At 33.5% G+C, this 21,910-nt stretch overlaps 1 protein-coding gene across 2 annotated transcripts in view; it reads left to right on the top strand.

Annotated features, from left to right (window-relative positions):
• LOC149554082 (transcription factor bHLH35-like) overlaps positions 1–21,587 on the top strand; it is an 89,831-nt gene extending 68,244 nt beyond the window's left edge. For both annotated transcript variants that reach the window (XM_089789421.1, XM_089789420.1), the window contains exons 2-4: positions 20,573–20,827; positions 20,918–21,091; positions 21,183–21,587. In XM_089789421.1, coding sequence (XP_089645547.1) covers positions 20,573–20,827; positions 20,918–21,091; positions 21,183–21,260 — 507 coding nt within the window. In that variant the 3' untranslated portion in view covers positions 21,261–21,587. The remainder of the gene's footprint in view (positions 1–20,572; positions 20,828–20,917; positions 21,092–21,182) is intronic.
• Positions 21,588–21,910: the final 323 nt, after the last annotated feature.

Below are 21,910 nucleotides of genomic sequence, written 5' to 3'. Positions count from 1 at the left end.
AGAATATAGTTGCTCGTACTTGAATTGATTGTGTTCAATCTGTTGACTCAGAATTTGCGTTTAGAATATTAATTTCTTAAACTTGTTCTAGTTATTGTGGTTGTTTATTATTATTTATTATTTATTATTTAGATCTTGTTTTTGCTAAATACTATAATGTGATCTGATATGTTGATCAAAAAACTAGAAACAGTGACAACAATGAGAATACAAATATTTTATTATTATTATGTTAAATATCTTCATTTGCACTTTCTGAGGTTCGCCCATTCTTTAATTTGTGGCTGATATTACATTACATGTATGATATTATATTACATGTATTGATTGATGCGACTGTTAGTATGGAATTGTTTTTATTGGTTAAGTCCACTTGGCGAGCATGTTCAGAAAAGTCATGTCTGCCAGTTTTATTGATCAGATATAGTGCTACGAAAAAGATGATCATAAGGTTTCTTTTCCTCCAGCTTTTCCAGAGAAAAGCATTATGTCGTTTCTTCAATCATGGGACCCAGCTCTTTATAAATATTCCATGATTTTCTCCATTAGGCTAGAAATGTTCTTTTGTTTGTTAAAAGTACACAACTTTTATTTGAATCATGTGTTTTAGGTTGCCTTTATTCTGGTTTTCTAGTACAATAATTATTACAAATAGGGTAAAAATTGGTTTATATAAATGTAAATGTGTAAGAAGTTCACGATTTTGAGATTTTGAAGGTTTATTCTTATAATATATATGAATATTCTTAATATACATTCTCACTATTAATAAGTATAATACAAGATTAGAAGGTGTCTTTTTATAGAATTAAAAAATTGTAAGGAATTTAGTGAGTAAAACAAAGTTGATGCTAAAAACTATTGAACAAAATAAAAAGTAAGCAAAAAATATGATGCAAATAAAATAACATTTATTATATATGAGGTTGAATTGAATATTCATACTGTTAAAATAATCTATACCTTATCCTTACTAGGCCACCACATAATCTCTATTGACTAGTATGGCTTTCTAAAGATAAATTTTGCTACTCATTGCAAGATCTAGAAAGGGGTGAATAGCTTTCAAGGATAAAAGAAGCGTGAAGTTTTGTATCCCTTCATCATTTTCAAAAGATGTTTTATTTATACTAACAACATTTTCTTAGTGTATCTAGTCCCCTAGAGGATGGACAAATTATTAAAGAAAAATGGGGACCATTACAAATCAAGTGATTTCTTCAATGGAAGAAAAAGAGATATGCAACATTAAAGAAATGTATTATTCTATCAAAGGTTGAAAATGATGGACTGGTTGTAGCTTAATTATGATGGTTATTATTCCAAATAGAACATCTTGTTTATACGGACCATAGTAAGACACATGATTGCATCTTAATCTTATTACTTAAGACGTAAAGTAAAAACTATGCCATGAGTACCCTAGGTAAATTGGGAAAAGTATTGTGGATAGGACCAAAGTGATGAGTTGGTGAGGTAAAAGACCTCATTTGCACCAAAATGCCCTGTTAAGTGTAACTTCAGAAGAATGAAAAATATTACATTATGAATAATGTTTCTCAACTATAAGAAAACATTTTTTTTTGAGGTAAAATATGTTTTAAAGAAGGCCCAAAAGTCTTTACAAGAAATATTTGGTGGGATATGAAGCCCTTCTTTAACTAATGGGAGAAAAAGTTATATCATGACCAAACAATAACACCACAAGAAACTTTAAAACAACAACCTAAAGGAGACTAATCAATCAAAGCTCAAGATGCTACAACAATAGACTAAAGTTGTTCAACTCAATCCAACAGGTTTTTATAGAATTAGTTGACCTCTAACATTTAAAATATTTTTTCCAAACCCTCTTAACTAAAAAGTAAATTTTAATAAGGCTCATATATCCTTAATTTCTAAATATTTAAGGATAAAACAAAAAGTAGAAAAAGGAATAGTTGGACTTGTCACTACACCATGAGCATGCAAGGAAAAGGGGGCTTTCAAAAGGTCTACAAACCTTTAAAATGCATTTCAAGTTGCTCCCAAAGCCATCAAGAATAACTAATATAGGTTCCTCAAAAATTGAATCTTAGCTCTTCTAAAATTCCCTTCTCCACATTAATAGAAGAGGTAGCAACTCAATAGGAACTACAAAGGAAGAAACTACTTGAAGGAAGAGAGGCACTCCAGAAAAACTACATCCAAACTCTTCCACAAGGAAAATATTGACATCCGTAGGAGGATGTCACCACCTAAATAGGAACCAAAAAAGTGGAAGAAATGACCCTAATGAGACTTAATACATAAGTTGAAGAGAAATATCTTCCTTAAGAGGAGAAGACTCCACCTCTATAGGACATACAAAGGAAAGGGCCAATGAATGAACATTGATATCAAATCACTAGATAGAAAAGAAAAACATTATATATATATATATATATATATATATATATATATATATGTATGTATGTATGTATGTATGTATGTATGTATGTATGTATGTATGCACAAGAAGGGAAAGAACAAACACATCACCACCTACAAATGACTTAAAAGAGATGGAAAAGAGAGAAGGAAAAAAATCCCTTAGTGAAACAAAGCACCATTGGTAGGCATAATTTGGTTGAAACAACTAGAAGTTGAAATAAAGTTGTAGGGTAATAGTACCAAGGAATGAAAAAAAATGTAACATAGGGTTTTCAACAGTAAGAAACCAACCTCTATAAATAAAACTACAACCATAAGAATAAATTTGTCAAAAAAAAACAAATCAATCATGTAGAGTAAGAAGCTCACTAGAAAGATAAGAATAATTAGGATGCAAAAGTTAGGGAGGCCCTAGGAATTCAATATTTCTTTGTTTCTTTCTAAAAGATCTTTGCCTTTTGGACTTTTATTACATACTATGGACACAAATCCTCATGATTTTCAATGGACCTAACCTCCCTACAAACTTTCTCTTATGAATTCCCAATCAACATAGGTAAAGACTACTAGTTCTATCTAACTTCTCTTCATATGGTTTCTCAACAATTTCTCAAATGCTTCCCTAGTTCATTCAAGATTGGAATGGCTCTAAATACCTTGTATCACACTTAATTCAATCCAACATGGTAGTTTCTTGAAGCCATATTTTACCAAGTTCATCAACAAGAAAGAATGACCTACTAGGATTGAGCCCTAGTTAGGCCTACAATTTTAGTTTTTAAGACTTTTCTCTATAAATTTGTGGATGACCATATCAAATACCCCTTTGGGATACCTAAAATATTTTATTCATTTCAGAAAACTACCCTTTGTACAATGCACTAACCCTAAATTAGGCCTATTTTATCTTACACAAGGAAATCAACTAATACTCTTGTACAAAGGAGATAAAATAGATTCAAGAATTTATTTCAACCATGCACACGGTCTCTCATACCTCAACCAAAACTCATGGATCATTCCTTTACATTATCTAATCCACTCCCCCAATCTATTTTGTTTGCTATGCCATGTACCTAATCAGGCACACTAACTGCTCTCATAGGGGTTGCTTGCAAAATTCACAAATGAGACTTCTTTGCAAACCATCCATTAGAACATAATGTACATAGCTCTTTCCTTCATTCCCCCAATAAAAGTTAGTTTTCTATGGTGAAATCCCAATATAGGGGCACTTTTGTGCTCAAACTCTAGAACTACCACTAACTGTGCAGTTACATGTTAAATTTTACTGAGAACACCAGAACTTTAAAATAAATCAAACATATATACATGAATAAAGAACTAAGAAAAACATAGAACTAGTTACACTAATTAAAACATTTGTTCAATCTAAGAAATACAAGATGCTCGGGTTGTAATGAATACTATATAGGAAATGCAAAAAGTTTTCACTTGCTTAATATTTCAAAATGTATAAATGAGTTCCAATCTAGACATACAATCAAAATAGGAGCCATATATATGCCTCATAACCATTCCTCAAGTAAATGGAAATGAGCATAACTATTTAATTCTAGCGGCTGTCTCAGCCATTGACATGTAGATCTTTTGGTGTAGTGGAAACCTTGGCTTGTTACAAGTGGTTTCAGAGCTTGGTCAGAGGTTCAAATCTCCTCAAGGAATGCTGAGGGGGGATTGTTGGACTAACCACCAATGTTCCCCTTCACAATTGGTGACATGACTTAACCACTCTTGTATTCTATCAATCTAGTTATTTTATCAAGCATTGATAGATTGATCTTTTGGTGCAACAACAACCCTAGCTTGTAACACACTCCTTTGTATGTCTTGAACATAAATGCCCCAATTTAGGTTCACTAATAGAATCCCTCAGGATCAATTCCCACAATGATAAGAACATAGGATTTGTAGTAGAAGTTTCTATGGTTAAGGTCTAGCTTAAGAAAGCGATTCAAAATGTTTCTATTACCCTCATAGTTTGTTTTTGAACAAAATATGGTGGGATGGGTAAGATAGCCTTACCCAAAATAGAGAGATATTTGTTGATCTATTTAGAGGGTTGAAGGAGACCAACCAAAGGGAGTAGACAGAGAATGTTGGCTTCCCATTCCTAGTTATTCATGGTATAAAAATTAAACTTCTTGACCTTAATGGATACAAAGCATACAACAAAACTGTTGTAGGTATTAGGATGGTCTCAACTCTGCCTATAATATAGGGTTCCTAGTGCTTAGTAATCTAGGTATATAAATAGGACAAGGGCCACAAGCGACAAATTCTATAAAAATGAGTCCTTTCCTATCAAACTAGGAAATATATTCAAATACCCCATGATAGAACACCTCATCAAGAACAAAGAAAACACATGGGAAGTACTTTTGAGTAGAATTAGTAAGTACTCCATGAGATAAATTTTACAACATGCATGCATATGAATCTTTGAATGGTGAATGAGTGGAGAGGTTGTTAATCAGATTCTTGAGAACAAATTTTTTTCCCGAACTTCCTATTTGTTGATAGACAACATAATATATGCATTCTTTAGATTTGTCAACATAAAAAAAGAAAAAAGAAAGAAAAAAAATGCTTTTCATGCTAAACACCATCTTCGAGTGAGAAACTAACTTGAGGTGATGGGAAAACCTCTAACCTCAAGTACCTCCTACTATAATTTATCCATATTTAGATAACCAATCAGAAGTATAATACAGTGCATGCGAGTTTCTAGTTAATACTTTACTTGGATAATGAGCTTAATCACACTTTGAAGCTTTAGCTCTTGTTGTGATTCCTTCTAGTCTTTTTGCAAATGGTTTCAAAATATTCTATGCCATAAATTTTAATATCTTCAAAGTGAAGAGACCCAACTTTTGTAAATCTTGTATGGATTCTATACAACTTTTTAAGTTCAACCTTTCTTTACCTTCTAAAGAAAATGAGTAGCCTTAAAAGACCTAGAGTAGAAATATTTTCCATTCTACCCTTGTGTATAAAATTAAAGCTCCATTTCATTCACAACCAACAAATGCATTATTTGGAGAATCAATCTCCTTCACATATTTCTCTCAATTAAGACAAAATGAATTGCATCCATCAACCACTATAGCCCCTATATCAATTCATTCTAACATCTGTTGGAGCTACCTACATATACCAACAGTCTTTTTGAAAAATGAGATTTACAATATTTCTATTCTCCTTTAGCTAAGCAAGGCTCATGTGACAGTTTAGTTTAATGTTTGTCTTTCTTTAAAATCAAGTTTTAAGCAGACATATGTGTATACTAGGATAGCCTTCTAATCTTCTAGAAACTCAAATATATTTTTTTAATATAATAAGTAACAACTATTTGATTCATACTTTGTTATATCATATTATTGTTATTTGATCGTGGAACCTCCAAAATCACATCATGTATGCTCCACAATTGCATGAAGTGGAAATTTCGCTATACCATATCATGGACAAAAACTCTTTAGGATCTTTACAATTCTAATTCCAAAACCTTTGAATGTGATTCTTTGAAGAGTCCATCTACTAGAACGGTAGAACAATTTTATCATTTTCCAATAGCCATAGTAGCTATTGAGATTAACGCCTCTTAATGCTTCTAGACTACCCGTTTCCCCGTCCAAGATATCCCTATGCTCTTTCTCGCCACTACAAGCACAATCTTACACAATATTACTCTTTACCTTGAAGAAACTCCATCCTCTCAATGATTAGCATGCACTATGCAGTCAATAAATGATTAGCATGCAGTCAATAAAGATTGAAATCATAGAAATCCTTATCCCCGATGAAGATTGTAATGTATAATTTCTCTAACCAAGATTTGATTTGTAGGGACCAGGATGACATGTACTTATATCATTTGTAGCAAGTGATTTCTTGGCTAGTTATGCTAGCAAATGTTAGCGTGCAACAATTTGGCCCATAAGAAAAGGAAGGGTTGAAATTTCACGATGAAGACATCCAATTCATGACCTCGTGGTACCCACTCTTCCTTCTTATCACCATTGTTTGAGATTGACATTCACTTGCTCAGTTCGCAATCAATGCCCTTATCGAAGCCTTACAGATCACGCATGCATTATACGACTATGGACAGAATAAAATAAAGTACTATAGATAAGATTTTCATGCAGTCTCCAATTTTGAATGGTTTTTCAGTTGATTTCCTCCTATTCCAGCACGGTGCCTGATTGACCGAAAAGGGAACACCTGGGGTGAAATGTTCTAAATTGAAAAAAAACATGTCTGATAGGTCACTACTGAAATTTAGTGATGAGGAGTAACTAGACGAAGGTATGTAACAGCCTCATTATGAGATGGAAAGAAGAATAAATTGGAGAAATCTTCAGCAATGTCATGAGATGAATGACAGAAATTTCAAATGGGAACAACACTCTACAGTTTGAATCCATTCATTCACAGCAAACACATAGAGATGCTGCCTTACCAAACAAGAATTTCTTCAACTCGCAGCCCATTTTTGCAAATGGCCATGGAGAAAATACTGTACATTCCTCCTACCCGCTCTCCACCACGCTCAGGCCACTTCACATGGTGTTCATGCCAGCAAGAGGCATTTCTGCCCAAATTGACTCCCAGAGGTTTTTTGTGTGTGTCTGACTTCCTGCAGCAATGACTTTTACACACAAAATAAATGTCACTACTATTTTATTCAAAAGAAACCAATAAATATGATATGCATCTCTAATCAATTGTAGTGTTAAAATATTAAGACAGGCTGGAACTGAATATAAAATAAACTGAAATAACAGAAACCACCACAATGTTATTTATTTCATTTATTCAAAACAGAATACAAATAAAATAACCTGACAACCACCAGACCAGACCCGTAAAGACTTTTTCTTTATCCTTTACTAAAGTAAGATTAAATTATACTTAACAAAAACTTGTAGACCCAAAATATACCCTTATTATATCTAATAATATCAAAACATTAAAAATACTCCCAAAAATAACACCCGTCAAAAACTTTTTAAAAAAGCCTGTAACAAACTGGAAGTCTTCCCAGTGCCCAGCATCTGTAGCTGCTCCTGCAGCATTTAGTTGGCCAAAAAAAACAAAGCTGACAAGTCTCGAAGAATCATTCAGCTTTTCTTATAAAAAAATGCTATAGCAATCATTTGGAAATGGAATCGTGAATATGGCTGATTCCTGAAGCATTGATAAATGTCCAAGGATTAGACAAATGGTAAAACTTGTAAGTTGCGTTTATTTAAAGGCCGAGGCTGGATAGCGTGATTAAGACACGAGGATAACCCATATGCACTCAGCGAGAATCACTATTTCCAAATATTCCAGGTAAACATTTGGACCTGTTTCAGCGAGAAATCATTTTAATATCTAGAATGATTTTAAAAGTTCAACTTTCTAGGGAGACAATCTAGTAGCTGTCTAGGTTAGTTTATGTGGAAATTTGTTCTGAATTTCTGTAGGTGGTCTGAAGGTATCATTTTAAAATGTTAGTTTGGGTTTTAGTCACCCTTTAATATTAATTCACCAAAATAACAGTAGTATTTATACAAATGAATCAATTAGAAAGTTAAAAAATGATCAACTATTAGTACATGTGTAATCACTATTAGTACATGTGCCATCATTTTTTGAAGCTTTTTATTAGTTGAATAGATCAACCCAAAAAGATATCAAGTTATTTACATAATTGTATAATTGTCTGTATTGTATAATTGTCTATGTTGTTATTGAAGGCATTCTACTTTATGCTTTTATGTTTCTATTTTCACTGAAAACACCTAAATATACTAACTTTGTAACTTAGTATCAATGATTTTCCACTTTCATCATTTATGTACTTTTATTCTAAAGGATGCTGGCTAATTCCAGACAAAATGAATTAGTCCAAAAAAAAGTGAAACATGATTCTTTTTCAGAGCACAAAACATTAACTATATCAATTATATATTATATTTAAATTGCAAACAAGGAATGGGCACTGGTTTGGTTGTTGACCTGTTACTATTTTCCAGATCATGCAGGAATAAAGAGGCAGTGAAACATTAGAAAATAGGTATAAAATAAACATGCTATAATTGAAATGGGACCCAGTTTTACAAATAATTAGAGAACAAGTAGGCCATCTAAGTCATAGGTGTTGCCATCCACCTAAAAGTACATCAAGAAAAGACCGAGAGACATTTAATGAGCCCAGCATGCATGCCAACTCACTAAGGTTGCAAACATTAGGAATTTTTTTGAAAAACAGGTTCGGATCTTTCCTTGCGATAAAATCTTACTAAATCAATACTATAATTGTCAGCCAAGATCACACTTTCCTGGGTTTTATTCTTCCATTCCCACTATGATGTCAGAGCGTTATAATGATTTGTCCTTATAAAAAGTGATGTTAATAGTAGCAGTGAATGTCTGCAAGGAGTGGGGTAAACAGCGAGCTAAAATGTATATAATGTATATCTTATCAAGGGGGACATGTTTCCTAAACTTTTCTTTATATACTCTAGGTTTTAGTTCGCTGGACAGACTCTAACCTAAGAATGTGGCAGATTGTTACAAGTGGGAAGGGTATTTTTCTTAACACCATGTTTCTTTTATTTGTCAATCTTTTGAAGGAAAAGTTAGTTAGAAATGATGAGAATATATTTTTCTTTCAATTTTACATCTCATTCATTATTCTCATCTATTATCTTCAAAGTATCTTTGAAGAAAATAAAATAAAGTAATGATTAATAAAACAAAGATAAAACCTAGCTACATTTTAATATCAAAATACAGAGCTGCTGCTCTTTGTTTTCTCAAAAAAACTAGAAACAAAGATACCCTGTTCATTGCCTGCTTCGAACTGACGCTACAAAAGATTGGCATCTGTTCTCAATTTTTCATATATCTGATAATGAAGGGCTCACTAAAAAGCACACATATGTCCAGCTAACTAAAGAGCAATAATCAAAGCTATAAATGACAAATAAATGACCATCCTCAATCGGACAGGGAAAATCTAATGATGGAGATTTTGTTATTAATTTCCATCCGAATATGTAGGAATACAGAACGAGGAGGAATGCTGCATCTGAACTGATGAATGATTCTTTCATGTTTGAATGGATGGAAACAATATACTAAGTGCGAGGGTAAAGAGTTTACAGTCAAGGCAGTTGGATTAACTTTAACACTTCTCCATAATCATAAATTTGGTCATTCATGACACCTAAACAATTTCTTTCATGTAAAATAAAATAAAATTTCAAAGGATTGGTGAATTATATGTATATTTTAAATTTTAAATTTTTCTTTGTTTTTGTTACCTCTTCTTTCTTTCTTTATTACTACTTTTGCTATTAGATCTACATTCTATTTATCTTTATTTTTCTTGTGCTCTCTTTCATTCTAATAACGATTCTAAAAGTTGATCTAAAATCTAAATATGCATTTAAATTTAGAAACATTGTAAAGAAACTATATGCATACTTGTTTTCAAGGATTTTTCCATTACTAAATCTTGGAAAAAGAGGGGTAAAAATTTATTAAGACAAAAAGAAATACAACAAGGAGAGCTCAACAAGGAGCTCTATCCTGAGCAACAAGTTTATCAAATTCTTACACCATCTCAAAGGGAAGTTGCCCCCTATCCATAATATTCCAGCCTGAAGCATGACTAGAAACCCATTTGGGTAAACAATTAGCAGCTCTATTCCATTCACAAGAAATGTAAGTAAACCTAATGAACTCAGAAAAGGTACAAAAAGAATAATCTGTTAACAACAGTGGCCAGCTGCCAACTAACATCCTCAAGCTCCTACAAGGAAAGCAAGTTCACCACCACTTGGGAATCAGGCTTATAGATAATTTTGCGTCATCCCTGCAAGCAACATTGTTCCACAGCATATAAAATAGCCTGAGCCTCCATGAGATTGTTAGTGTAATCACCTTTATGCACTGGGAAAAAGAATTTAACATCACCACAACTGCAATGAGCCACTCCCCCAATACCAACAGGGCCTGGATTCCCTCGGGAAGAACCATCGATGTTAATTTTCAGAACTCCATGGGAGGAGGAGTCCAATGTCCATCCTGATTCACCCAACCTTTCCTCTGATGCCGAGGCTGCCTAGTCACTCTTGGATACCTTTGAGCTGCAGCCCCATCCTAAAGATGAAAATTGAGGTGATTGCATATAGCAAGATCAATTGGATCCATACCCCCATCTAGCGCACACTTCACTTGAATAGTTTCTTGAAGAGAATGTGAGATCTTCCACCAAAGATGCATAACACCAAGCTAAACATCTTGGAAGATTTGATGATTCCTCTCCAGCCAGATATGCCAGAGCATGAACGATGGGCCAGCAATCCAAGCAACATGGAGAGGAGAAGACTTGGAGGGAGCACTGCCCAAGTGGGCCTAGAACTTAGGCAAAGAGGAAGCATGCCTACAAGAGCAACCCCAAGCACTCCACCAAAGGTGCCATAGCTGAGTAGAAAAGGAGCAATGGAAGAACAGATGGGAGACAGACTCCTCCCCATTACCACGCAAAACACAATAAGAAGGGCCTTGAAATCCACGTTTACAAAGATTATCCCACGTGAGACAGCGGTTGTCAAAGACTAGCCACATAAAAAAATTGCACTTGGACCAAGAAACTTTATTCCAAACTTGCTTCTTCTTGTCCATGTTTTTTAAGTGATTTATTATTCTCAAGATATAAAAGAGTGGCAATAGGCTATTGCTTTGATGCCCATGACATTGCATTTGTTCTAAAATGAAAAATATAATCAGAAGTACTATTCATATTTTGAATACTTCTACACAATCATTATCAATGTATCCTATCAACGTGAATTCACTTGACCTTGAATGTCAAATTTTATAATTTAATATTCAAATAGCATATCTTAAAATTGATTTTCCTACTTGTCAATGAGAATCATTTGGCAACTCCATGAACCTTGAGATAAGCTGAACTGCATACACTATGTTCAATATTGTGACTGTTTTTTTATAAAGGAGGCAAGGAGAGGGTCCTGAACCCAAAGATTAAAAATATAAAAAGGCACAGCTTAGGGTCATTACAGCCAAGAAGCTCTAGTCAGAAAGACCAAAACCTACATGCAAGTCACTCCTCAAAATAATAATAAATATCCAAGAACTACCACAGCTACTGATACCAATCACAAGAGCAGCAATTAAACTGATTGAAGATTGCATCAAACTAAAAACCAAAAGAACAATTTGCAACCACAAAAATCTATCCAAAATATAGGAATCAATTAAATGTCTGCCAATAACGTAGTTGTAACAACATAAAGTCTTAATACTTCACAAGTTCTTAGCAACCAAAAATGAGATTTGTTAATTACATAAGATTGTTAACAAGTTATTTATAGAAAGTTGAATCATCATAGTATCCTTTGCCATCGTTTCTTAGACTCAAACCTATTATAATTGGTGTTGGGATGTTTTGCACTTCACCATACTAAACATTTTTCCTTCTTCTAGCTTTATCACTTCTCTTAGACTGACATTCAATACCCTTCCTCTCAACACCATTTATGGAAATATACACATCATGGTCAATGAACTCATCATAGTATACTAACATAATGGACTCAACTACTCTCAGTTGCATGGAAAGAGAGAATTGGTTATGTTGACTATTGTAGGTGGGACGAAGAAAAGGGGAGATAATATCTTTTAAAAATAAATTATTTATAATAAGATAAATCAAACTTTGTGTCATTGTGTTTCAGGATGTTTAAAACATAAATACATATATTTCAAAATTGTGTGTTTGTGAATATTATTTGTAGACTACAAACTAGCTCTTTTGTTATGTCGGTTGTTCTTATGGTTCTTCTCTATTCAATTTGGTTATAAATGTGATTACTTTGAAATCTTTGAGTTCTAAAATGTTAATGTACCTAGGATTAAATAGTTAAATGTTTACCTTATTCATGTTATATATCAATAAAGTGAATTCTGTCTCAATATACCTTTCTTTTGCCTCTATCCACTAATCCAATTTCCCCCTACAATGTATCTATGCTCAGATGTTAGTTAACCTTTCCTTCTGTCTAGAAGAAAGATGTTGAATGGTTTCATCTCAAGGTGTTCTCTATGCAATGTATAGACTTTGGTTCAGATTCTTCAACAAACACAATGCCTCCCTCCCTAATCATTTCTCTTAGGGCCCGTTTGGATGTAAGTATAGGGATAGGAAATTAGAAGGGAAAATGGGAATGAAGAATGGAAAATGGCAATCCAAGTCTTCTTTGGTTCACCTAAAATTTAATTGTGAGTTTGTTTTAATTTTTAAAGATATGAGCATTAACTAAAAAACTTTGTTCAATTTTCATGTTCTGTAAAAAAATTGGACAAGTTCTCAAAACAAAGAGAACTATAGAAATGAATTCTCTCCCTTCTATCCTCTTCAATTTTGTTGTCCTCTATTTAAACTTTATTTTGTAAGGAAGACTACTTTGAAAAGTTGATTCAGAAAATGTAGAATTGTTTGTAGATTCTCTCCTCAAATTTTGATAATTGTTCTTCACAACTATCTTCTTTTAAATCATACTGAAGAATTATTTTTTTAGCAATTATAGAATGAGTAAAAACATTGATTTCATTCAATGTCATCTATTGGCCATTTTAATCTCAATCTCAAAATACTTTGTATAGAAGGCCACTGAAAAGAGGCGCTAAAGATTCTTCTTAATACATGCAGATTTCGTGCACAATCTTCTACATATATTCATCTATTCCAGGAATGAATTCATAAAAAATCCCTCTTAGAGGGTAAACAAACCCACTCTCACATCAATGATAGGGAATTTACTTTTGCCACATACCCACTTTTACAATAGGGCAATGAATCTTCTTATCCATGGGAGAACACAAGTGGTAGGTTTAGGCTTGGAGGAATCCAACTCGGGCTTCTCTGGCAGGAACAGGACCCACAACCAAAGTGGCTTGCCCACGAAAGAAGTATTCCTATTCTCCATTCCAATAACATATATTTTTTGGGAATGGATCTATGCTCATTTTGGGGACAAAAGAGAATACGTATTCCTATTCCCCATTCCCATTCCTTGCGACAAACGAAGAATACAATCAGATATTCTAATTTTGAAAGACTATTCTGATTGTATTCCAGCAACCAAACATGTCCTTACTTCCATTTTTCATGATATCTTATCTTTTGTGGCCCCTATCCAAGTGGCCTATATTCCTATGATCCCTTCTTTGACAAATCATATTGTTAATTCTCTTGTGGTTCCTTCTAGTATTCTTTTAGTCTCTACTCTTATCTAGCCCATAGTTCCCCACTCCTTATAGCTGGATCACCAAGTTACCCTTCTAAGTATGGTAGCCTACTTTCCAAGCTTGTCTACTACCTTTAATAGTTTGTCAACACTTCTCCCTTGCTTCTCCGAAAACTCCTTATAGTTGGATCACCAAGTTACTCTTCTAAGTATAGTACCTAGCCTACTTTCCAAGCCTGTCTACTACCTTTAATAGTTTGCCAACACTTCCCCCTTGCTTCTTCAAAAATAGACATTTCTTATTGGATTATTTTATGTTAAAGACAAGGATTGAATCACCCAAAAATCTCAAATAGTTCCATCATGCTCACTTTAGGATCTCAATTGTGATATCTAATGGCTTCTTATGATAAGTGTAGGTTTTATTTGTCTTTATTATGTTATATTTTTGTTACCTTAGTGTAACTCTACTGTTTTGTCCTCCAATGACTTGTAGTCTTAATGGTCTTTTTTTAGTCTAATTAGAGTTCTCCCTAATTTTAATCAAAATAATTTTAAAAAGTAACCTTTATATTATCAAATGATTTTTATTGAAGTACAATTTTTTGACACTAATATCTAAGACTTCCATCTTATATATAAATCTCATAAATATAGATCCCATAAATATGACCTTTACAACTATCTCTTTACATTGCTTGATTATGTTGAAATTATCACATGAGTATATGTTTTTGTGTAATGGTACAATATGTAATCAATCATACTTCCTGAATGTTATCATTCATTTTGCATCTGGTGGTCTTTTCTTCGTTTATAGCATTATTATTTTGTATCAAATATTTCTCTCAATAATTCTTTTTAGCCTAAGAGCCTTATAAAAGAAAACATACCACTTGTGGACTCCATGGTCTCCTCCTTTTGCTTATTTTCAGAATGATTCAACAACTATCTATGCAACTTGATTTGATGTTCTACTTATTTTCCTGTAGGCATTTTTTCCCGGTGACTACTAATGTGGATGTGTAAGTCATTTCATCCATTTAAAAGGTGGGAGACATAGACTAGAAATGATAGTGATTTTATTAGAAACAACTCAAAACTAATTAGATAGGGCTTGTCAAGTTGTTATTTATTGCATTTATTGGTTTTTCAATAAGAGTGGCATAAAATAGGACTAGTAGGCATTTGGAGAACACACGTTTAAGAAGCATTTACAATAATAGCAACGATGCAGTGATTGTGTTGGGAATAGTAGTGGTTGAATCCCAGCAAGAAAAAATGAGAGATTGTTAAAAGTCTTCCATAAGAGGCAATCAATTTATGTATATCTTAATGTTCTAAAGTTTTGTAAAGTTCATCATTGTAGTATTGGTTTTTTCTTCAAGGTTTTTCTAGAGACAATTTATCTAAACATATTTTGTTCCTTGTGTTGCATAATATTTTCATTATTTTATTTGTGAAGTTGTAGTTGAGTTATTATTAAAGATTAGTTTCTGAGAAGTAACAAATAATCTATATAAGATTGGAGATTAACAATCAGTAATTGCAATGGAATTTTCACATGGTATGAAAGATAAGTTGATGGAAGAAAATATTCAGCGTAGGAAAAGGAAGGAAAATCAAGGGTTTATAAAACCTAGTTAGACCTCTTTAGAATTATTATTTCCTTTAATCCTGTGAGATGGATTCAACAACTTTCTAAGAGATCAAGACAAATTAGATGGAGCCTCTAATTTTGGTGTTTGAAAAGAAAGAATTTATTAATTGCTAGAGGAGATTGGTATCAAATAATATGTGACTAGTTTTGTAGTTGCACCTATAGATCAAACACAATACACAACATACAAGAAGGATAATGCCAAGGTGATGAAGTGAATCCTTGATGGTGTCAATGACCATATAGTTATGCATAGCACTAAGTTAGATACAATGAAAAAGATGTTGGACACCGTTATAAGTTTGTACCAAAATGCTACCACTAACCAAAAGATGATATTCTTAGATAAAAGATAAAGAATACCCTAATGAACAAGGGAGAAGACATGAAAAGTTACCTCACTAGGCCCAGACTTGTCAACGATAAGTTAGCGACTATTGGAGATAAGCTAGATGATGAAGAGCTACTAAGAATAACCCTATATGGTTTACTAAGTAGTTGGATGTATTTATTCAAGTTGTTAGTGGACAAGACACCTTATCAATTTGGAATCATCTATGGAGTATTTTTACTGAAGAAGATTTTAAATTAAGTCTTTTCAATGTAGCCAACAATAAGAGTAAAAAAAGTAAGGTGGAATAGAAAACATTGCCCTGGCTAGATAAAAGGAAATCTAAGCAGAGGTCTAGAAAATGATCAAATGCACAAAGTCAGATGAAGGACTTTTCCAAGATAAAGTGTTATGGTTCTCACAAGTTCAGCTACCATGTCATCAATTGCCCACATAGGAAGAACAAGTGACAACTTCAACAAGTGTAAATGAGGTCTCTAGTAGAATGGAGGATGATTTTGCACTCATAGTTTGCATGGCTAGCTCAACATCATGACATGTTTGGAATATAGATAGAGGGGCATCATTTCATATGATAAGAGTTAGAGAGTACTTTTCAAGTTATACGCAGGAAGAAACCAAAATCTAGATTTCTATGGAGTTCTTTTCCAAAATCAATGGAACTAGGAAAGGGATTGTTCAGTTTTGAAGGGAGAGTGGCAAGCCTATTCCTCTTCATGATGTGTTGCATGTGCTAAGATTAGGTATGAATCTTATTTCCATACCTATAATTTAAGATTAAGGCTATTGTGTCTTCTTCAGAGAGACATATGTGTTGATTGAGCAAAAGGATTGGAAATTACCTATATCTGTTTGAGCTAAGAGTGGCTGGCTTTATAGGATATAGTTTGATATTCCTAAGGTACTCTTGAGAAGTAGTAATATTAGAGGGCATGGAGAGATGTGGAAAAGGAAGATGGGCCATATAGATCATGGAGCACTTAAATTTCTTTGTGAGAAAGTGACAAGTGTTCTAGAGTTAAGCATAGAGCACGATGATGTATGTAAGGGATACATGCCAGGGAAGTTTATGAAAGCTAGTTTTACAATGAGTGAGACCAAATCCAAGGGTGTTCTTGATCTAGTACTAAGATATGTGTGGACCAATTTGATGGAGTCTCTTAGAGGATATGATTACTTTGTTACTTGTATTGATGATTTCTCCATGAAGACCTAGATTTACTTCTTGAAGACCAAGGATGAGGTTTTTAGTCATTTACAAGAGTTCAAAGCTCTTGTGGAGAATTTGAAACGAAGGAAGATAGAGGTTTATTAGTCAAATAATGGAAGCCAAAATAAAGGTAAGGAGTTCTCTAAGTACTGTACCAATAAAGGAGTCAATAGAGTGCATGGATTGTTCCTTACAACCCACAATAGAATAGGGTTTCTAAGAAGAAGATTCATTCTATATTGGAGGCAACAGGCTATGCTATATGACTAGGACATGCCATGTGACTTATGGGCTAAGGGATGCAGTAGTAAAGTATACATAAAGAATAGGATCACATATAAGGTACTTGAGGAGATGGCACCAAAGGAGGCTTTGACAAGTAAGAAGTTAGATGGTAGTCACTTTAGGATATTTGGAAGTTTAGCCTATTGTTATATTCCAAGAGATATGCATAGTGAGTTAGATCAGATTACAGAGAGCGGGTACTTTGTAGGGTACAATAAAACCTCAAAGGCATATTAGATATTTATTCTAGGGACCATAAGAATTATGATAAGATGTGATATCAAATTAATGGAAGATAAGGTATTTAGGAGATCCATAAATTTTCCAATAAATGACTAGTGTAGAAGCTAGAAAAAGCTATAGGATGGTTCAATTGAATCAGGGGCAATAAAGTACTATTAAAATTATAAGTACAAGAACAAGCTTAGGTGGTGAGAGATCATAGAATATAGGGAAACAAGTGCAACAAGAGATGCCTCAAGAAGATGAGGAGGTTGATATTTCATCCTTTTTTATTCATAGTATGAACCATGAGGTTCAAGAGACACACATGGACACTCATGAGTTTGTGAGAGCTCCTTGAGTGAGTACTAGATAGTAGATACAACTAGAAAAGTTTAATGACTATTTGGCATTAGTCAGTCGATGGGTAGATAGGGAGCCTTCTAGCTATCAAGAGGTTGCATAACATCAAGTGAGGTGAGATGATATGGTTGAGAAATATATAATACCTCAGTAATGTAGAATGATGTGTGGTAGGTAGTGTCTAGACCAACAAATAGCCCACACTGGTCAGATTATGCTAGATCTATAAGATTAAGCATGGTGCAGATGGTAGCATTGAGAAATGCAAGGCAAGGTTTGTGACCAAGGGATTCTCTTAAAGGAGGGAATATACTATGATGAGACATTTTCTCTAGTGGCAAGATATACATCTATATGAGTCGTGATCAAAATTATTTGCAACAAAAACGACATCACAAAACCACCAAATAGATGTCAAGACAACATTTATTAATGGTGAGTTAAAAGAGAAGGTATGCATTAAACAACCATAAGGCTTTGTAGCACACAATAAGGAGACCCACATGTTTAGATTTAAGAGAGCCTTGTACATACTCAAGAAGGTTAGGACTAGAGCATGGTATGATCACATTGATACATACTTGCAGGGAATGGGATTTGTGAAGAGGGAGGTGGATGCCAACCTCTATAACTTAGTGGTTGGGAGTGGGATTCTCATTCTTGTTCTATATGTGGATGATTTGTTTCTAAAAAAATCACTAGGGATCATAGAGGAGTGCAAGAGGGATCTTGTAACAAAGTTCAAGATGAAGGATTTGGGACTCATGCATTACTTTTTACTCATGGAGGTGTGACAGATAGATGGAGAAATTTTCCTTAGACAAGGAAAATATTGCATTGAAATCTTAAAAAGGTTTAGGATGGAGGATAGAAAAGCCATGTCTACACTCATGATGACAAATTAATAGATGACAGAGACATCAAGGGAAAATGACGTAGATCCTACATTATACAGGTAGTTGATTGGTTTTGTCATGTATTTGGTCAAAACCAAGACAGATATAGCTTTTGTAGTGTACTCTCTTAGTCAGTTCATGGTTGAACCAAAGATAGTGCATTGGATAGTGGCAAAGCATGTGTTGAGGTATTTGCGAGGTACAATTGAGTATGAGATTAGATATAATAATTTAACTGAAGGAATAAAGTTGATAGGCTATAATAACACAAATTTGATAGACAATATAACGGATAAGAAAAAAACTTCAAAGTGTTTCTTTAGCTTGGGATCAGGAGTCTACTCTTGGTTTAGCAGGGAGGAAATGTTTGTGGCTCAAAGTTCTACAAAGTCGGAATACATAGGAGCCAACATGGCAATGTGTTGTCTCAAAAGTTCCTAGTAGCTTTATTTGAATGGAGAGTTGATAGTACTATGATACACTATGGTAATCAGGTTGCATTAAATTGTCTAAGAGTCATGTGCTTCATGATAGGTCTAAGAATATAGACATTAGGTATTACTTCATTAGGGGTTGTGTACAGCAAGTGATTGTCCAACTATAATATATACTTGCAGAGAAGCAAGTAGAAGACATTTTGACTGAGGCACTGGGGAAGACAAAGTTCATCTTTTTTAGAGATAAGTTGGCTGTCACGCAGAAAAACAACTTTGAGAAGCATTTGCAGTGATAGAAAATGAATTTGCAGAATTAGCAAACAATCTTGCAGTGTTTGCAAGGGTGCAATGATAGTGTGGGGGGTATAATGGTGGAATCTTAGCAGGGAAAATTAGAAGATTGTTGGAGATCTACTAGAGCCAAGCAATTTATGCATCTCTTAATATGCTGAAATTTAATATAGCTCCTCATCTACAGTACTGGTTTTTCCTTGGAGATTTTTCAAGAGGCAATTTGTCCAAAATTTTTGTGTTTCTTGCATGGCATTATCTTTTTATTAGTTTATTTGTCAAGTTGCAGTTGCATTATTATTCACTATTTGCTTTCCGAAAGTCTAATAATCTACATAAGATAGTAGATTAATAATCAGTAACTGCAATAGAATCTAAAGTATAGATTTTAAGAACATCGCAGACCCCAAACACCACACCAATCAGCTATCAGATATCAAACCACTGATTCTCAGTAGTGCTCTCCTCTTTTGCACCTTTCTATTCAAATTTCATGCCTGATAAAAGAAGCTCACTTTACAGCCTTCTACACATATTAATCGGTCGTTTCTTGTCTCTACGCTTGTGTCAAACAGATTCATCCATACATTTTATAAGAGTTTGTATTCAATGGATTTGGCAAAAGAAGTTTAAAACTCATGCTACAGTCACCCTAGATAATCCAACTGCTATAAATTGGATCTAAATGAAAGAACTAGAAAATCATGGATCGTAGAAGTCTATTAGCATTAAATTGGATCAAATCAAATATTATAAGATGTTCATCCCATTTTACAAATGGCTCTGTTGTTTCTTTAATAAGAAACAGAGATTCAGTCACGCTTGGAACTAATTCCTGTATTAAATAATCTAGATCAGCTACAAGACTACTATATCCCAAGCTATAAATTGTGGTTCTAATTTTCAAGAAAATAATCAATTCAACAGCATAATCAAACCATGCTAATTTAAGAGTAAATGAGTTTTAAATAAAATTTAAAACTACAGTACAAATTAAGGAAATTTAGAAAGTAGTGTATTCTTATTTATTGCATAAACTCCAGCATAATATTTTGAAGTTTTTGATAGCTAGTATTAAGTATGAATTACTGTTTTAGCAGTTTTAATACTTGGATTTAAATGTAAGTAATCTGTGATGAATTATAAGCAGATGGACAAGGCCTCTATTATAGCAGATTCAATCAAGTATATTAAAGACTTACAAAAGCAGGCAAGAGATATTGAGGCTGAGATTGCTTCCCTTCACTCCAACAAGAATGAATGCTCTCCCACTTCTACCCTGACATCTGCCACTGCTGAGGTGGACAATAACAACTGCCAATCACAAGAAGTCAGCTGTCAGATTCCAAAAATTAATCTAACTGCTGAAAGAAAGGCTCCCTGTCATGGGCATAGCCCACTTAATGTAAGCATTTCTCAGCTCTCTTTCTTTTTATTCAGTCATGAGAAATTAGTGTCTAAACTTTTTATTTTCTTGTACATTTATGAAGGACAGATTGATATTTCCAAGATAGAGGAAGGGACATTTCACATTAGAATATATTGCAAAAAGGAACCACATGTACTAGTGCACCTTACAAAAGCCCTCGAATCCCTTCAATTATTGGATGTTCAAAGTTGTAATGTTACATGCTTTGATGACCACATCATCAAGATTGTCATTGCCAAGGTACAGAATCTTTTCAAACTAAAATTGTCATTGGTTTTGATAAGTACTTAGAATTTAAAATATATTTTAACAGTGTTGGAATTGAGTGCAGAGTAAAGAAGCACAAGAAGATGAACTGAAAAACACCATTAGAGATATGGCCCTTAAGTGCGGTTTCTGTGGAGCCTGATCAATGTACATCAATGTACATTTTGGTTTTCTATCGTGTTTTATGAACAGGTTTTGTACCTACGTGTAATATTTCTTACCTTGTTTGATGGTGCATGGATTTGCCAGCCTATTTTGTTCATGCAAATCCTAAAGGACACGAATCTCCTATCCATTGATCTTACGTGAATAGTAACTGCTGAGTTATCTGGCTATATGTAATATAAGGAAACTTTTTGAGAGTTTGCGATTGGATTGAAGCTTACCCTTTCAAATTGATGCATAATCACTATGAAATATTCCTTCATGTTCTATCGGTATCTATTTAAGAGGTGTAGAAATTTTATAAGGATTTTGTCATTGAAGAAATCTTTTCACTATAATTAAAATATAAAATAATAACAATTAATGATCTATAATATAATGTTAATGAGGTTAATAATTATTAAATTGTTTTTTGTATAGTTAGTTGTAGTATCTTGATAGTTGATATATAGTTTGAAAAGTTGGATTTTGAAATGACTTGATAGAACTTTTAATATGTTATTTCTTCTTTGTATCTAAAAATGAAAAAAATTGTTTATTTATTTTAATACTATTCATATGATTCGGTTTTAACAAAATTTGTCCCTCCAAATCTCATCACATATAGTACTATGTAGCCTAGTACTT

This window comes from Cupressus sempervirens, chromosome 6 (assembly GCF_028749045.1).
Source record: "Cupressus sempervirens isolate cs-2001-9-10 chromosome 6, ASM2874904v1, whole genome shotgun sequence".
NCBI classification, from domain to species: domain Eukaryota; kingdom Viridiplantae; phylum Streptophyta; class Pinopsida; order Cupressales; family Cupressaceae; genus Cupressus; species Cupressus sempervirens.
The sequence above is the reverse complement of the archived record's forward strand: the minus strand, read 5'-3'. Positions and strand labels throughout refer to the sequence as shown.